The sequence below is a fragment of the Trachymyrmex cornetzi genome, unplaced genomic scaffold (genome assembly GCF_001594075.2).
Source record: "Trachymyrmex cornetzi isolate Tcor2-1 unplaced genomic scaffold, Tcor1.1 scaffold273, whole genome shotgun sequence".
Classification (NCBI taxonomy): Eukaryota; Metazoa; Arthropoda; class Insecta; order Hymenoptera; family Formicidae; genus Trachymyrmex; species Trachymyrmex cornetzi.
Window position 1 is genome coordinate 106,019 of NW_017297405.1, and position 3,847 is coordinate 109,865.

At 35.6% G+C, this 3,847-nt stretch overlaps 1 protein-coding gene across 1 annotated transcript in view; it reads left to right on the forward strand.

Annotated features, from left to right (window-relative positions):
• Window positions 1–2,523: 2,523 nt before the first annotated feature.
• LOC108762048 (uncharacterized) overlaps window positions 2,524–3,847 on the forward strand; it is a 3,373-nt gene continuing 2,049 nt past the window's right edge. Inside the window, exons 1-3 of the mRNA XM_018508849.1 lie at window positions 2,524–2,775; window positions 3,112–3,294; window positions 3,691–3,836. Coding sequence (XP_018364351.1) covers window positions 3,195–3,294; window positions 3,691–3,836 — 246 coding nt within the window. The 5' untranslated portion in view covers window positions 2,524–2,775; window positions 3,112–3,194. The remainder of the gene's footprint in view (window positions 2,776–3,111; window positions 3,295–3,690; window positions 3,837–3,847) is intronic.

A 3,847-nucleotide genomic window follows, 5' to 3' on the forward strand; every position in this document is an offset into this window, starting at 1 on the left:
TGTAGAATCTTGTATTTGATATGTATTCTTTAATGTAATTGAGGGCGAATAAAGTTTTACTACACTTAATGAGAATGTGGCCAATTAGTCTAAAGATATAAGTTCTCCTTTATTATTGGATACAAATCGTAGATGACGGCGCGAACACGTCCGAGTGATACGACGGCTACGTTTCGAACTGTCTCTAACAACTCGTTGCTAGGGACTCGTAGTCAAGGCAAATTAACATAGCTGTATTACCGCAACGTGAATCTAATCACTTTTACGGTTTACAGTTCGGCCAATCCTGAGCTAGTGTGCGACTCGAACACGTATTTTATATTTTTTAAAAAAGAAAAGATACACAAAGTGTTAATTATAGTGAATACAATCAAAGTGAGTGATACATTAAATAGATTCGTAGAAAATACCATGAATAACGTAAGTACAATGTTTTGGTATTATGATATTCACACACACATAATAGTTAATATGTATAAATAACCATTCTTACATTAAATATACACTAAAATTAACTGAACACAGTAAAGTTATTAATCTAGCATCTTTTGAAAGATAAAATATACATTCACATGATAAAAAGGTAATAATAAGAAATAGCATATTAAACTTTTTTTTGAACATCATGGTTATGATTAGGTAAGGCTTTAATCCATAATTTTAAGCGATCAGGGGAGAGAATCGAATTGTAAGGTCTTGAAGTTAAGCTGGAACCAGGAATGTCCTGCACCACGTATCTATTTTTGTCCAAAACTTTAGTTACCCTGAAGGGACCTTTAAATTCAGGTTTTAATTTCTTACACTCTCCGGCTTTTATCGAAACATCCCTAATCATAACCAGATCACCTGGTTTATATGACAAGGGCTTTCGATGATGCTTGTCATAATATAATTTATTATAAGATTTGATCTTTTCCGCGACATTCAGGGCTAACTCTCTATCTTTTTCTCTTTCTAAAGTAAAATTTATTTCAACGCCAGCAATCTCATTCAAGAATTTTACTAAATCAGCATCAGTATTGTTACGTTGATCATAACCTAAAAGTAATTTTGAGGGAGAAGATTTTAACGCCGAATGTTGAGTATTATTAAATATATATTGAACAATTTCAAGGCATATTTCCCAATCATGATTTTCATCGATAAGTTTTTTTAAAGAGGATTTTAAAAAACGATTCGCTCTTTCTGCCAAACCATTGGCCCAAGGAGCAGCAACAGCAATTAGCCTATGCTTAATATTTCTAGAAGACAGAAATTCAGAAAATTCATGAGAGGTAAATGCTGTACCTCTATCAGATACAATTCTTTCTGGGTAACCAAGAATATGAAATAAAGATGCGAGATGCTTGATAACTTCCTTTGACGTAGTAGACTTTGTAGGAAAAAGCCAAACGTAACGAGTAAAAGCGTCAATAATTACCAAAATATGTTTTGAACCATTGCAGGATTCACACAGAGGGCCAAAATGATCCATGTGTAAAATTCGAAAAGGCTCAGAAGGAGTATCAGTTATTTGCATCTCACCTTCACTGGACTTAAAACCAGCATTGGAAGTTAAGCAAGTCACACATTTACTTATATGGTCATGGACCCGTTTATGAAGAAAGGGAAACCAGTAATGAACACTGAGTCCCTGGACTGCTTTCTCGAAACCACAATGAGCAAGATCGTCATGGTAAATTCTTATTACGTTATCAATCATTGATTCTGGAACAGCAAATCGAGGCAAGTTAGAGTCTTTACGATAAACAAGTCCTTGTATTAATTGAAATTTCGGATTATCAGAAAATTCTAACTGCTCAGCAATCTCCTTAAGCCTCGGATCCTGTAATTGCTTTATCTCTAATTCTCTCTCGAGGGGCAAAGCTTCAACAAGAGCCGAAACTTCAGAGATTCTGCTGAGAGCGTCGACATGTGCCATTTTATGTCCAGAACGATGCAATATTTTAAATCTATAATTCTGCAATCTTAAGGTCCATCTAGCGAATCTAGGATTGAGATGTGCCTTATTTACAGCATACACTAATGCATGGCAATCCGTGACAATAGTGAATTCTAAACCATACAGGAATATATGGAAACGCTCAACTGCCTTAACCACAGCCAGCATTTCTAACTCAAAGCTGTGATATCTAGCCTCAGCTGAATTCGTGGCTTGACTGTAGTACGCAATGGGAGCTAATTTTCCAGATTCCTGTTTTTGGAAAAGAATAGCAGCTAAAGCCAAGGAACTTGCATCCGTATGTAATTCAGTCTCTGCATAGGGATCATATAAACGAAGAACCGGGTAAGAAATTAATTCTTGTTTTAGGATTTGAAAAGCCTTCAAGCAATCATCATTGAAATTGAAAGAGACTGACTTTCGTAAAAGATTAAGCAAAGGGCGAGCTTTAATAGCGAAATCCTTTATGAATCTACGAAAGAAATTTGCAAGACCAAGAAAACGTTGAAGTTGAACAACATTCTTAGGTATCGGAAAGTCTCTAACAGCCTTAACATGACGATCACTTAAGGTAATTCCTGACGGAGATAGAATATATCCAAGATATTCAATTTTCTCTTTTAAAAAATGACATTTTTTATAATTAAGTTTAAATCCGTATTGTTTTAAAATCAAAAGTACCTCTTTCAATGAAGACAAGTTTTCCTCAACTGTACAAGATGGCACCAAGATATCATCAATGTAAACTAAAACTTTATCCTCGCGCAAAAGAGGTTGAAAGATTTGGATCATTCTCTTTTGGAACTCAGCTGGAGCCTCACAGTAACCAAAAGGTAATTTCATGTACTCAAACTGACCATCAGGAGTCGCGAAAGCAAAATATTTAGAATGATCTGGATGAACATCTATTTGATGAAAACCATCTTTTAAGTCAAGCAAAGTAAAAACTTTCTTATTGCCCAGTCGAGAAAAACATTCTTCCATCAATGGAAAGGGGTATTTTTGTTTTATGACACGATCATTCAACGGTCGTAAATCAATGCACAATCGCATTGTACCGTTTTTCTTAATTACAGGAACCACCCTTGCACAATAAGGGGAAATGCTCGGTTTAATAATTCCTCTGTGCAAGAGATCATCAGTAATCTCTCGAATCTGTTTCCTTTCAGACCATGCGAAGCGTCGAGGAGAATAAGCATAAGTTGTATTGTCTTTGAGAGACACTGTGACGGCATGACCATCTTCAATTGGAATGACAGAAGTATTCTCAACTTCACGAATTAAAGTTACAAGTTTTTCATCAACCGTTGGTCCGAAATCAGATTCGAAAGTAAACTCATCAGAAAAACCAGGTAAAACAGACTGACTATAATCATCCAAAGATGCAATTTCAGAAAATAATTGGATCTTTGAATTTTCGTTACCAAAAGTTTCGCAAACAATTACAATTTTGTACATTTGCAAAAAATCACGACCAAGAATAAGGTCAACAAAAAGCTCATCGTCCTCTAGAACAAGAAAAGGAACTTTGAAAGATTTATTCGGAAAAATCGCGAGCTGAAATTCCAAAGTAAATTCTCCGAAAACTTTAATAATTGATTTATTTAAAGCTTTAAAAGAACGAGATGGAACTTTTAATTGATCCAGAGGTTGATTAGTCAAATTAGAAAAGATAGATGGTCGAATAAAAGATACAGCGCTGCCCGTATCAATAAGAGCGTCTAATGAGCAATTTGTTTCATTTAAAGCAGTCACCTTAACAATATTGTCGCTAATTTTATACGGCGATCCGATGTCGACAAAAGCTACCGTCGGTGAATGGGAAGGCTGGGAAGACTGGATGGTCTGGAGAGACTGGAAGGACTGGGAGGTCTCAGAAGATTGTGACGAAGACGTCTCTTCAAT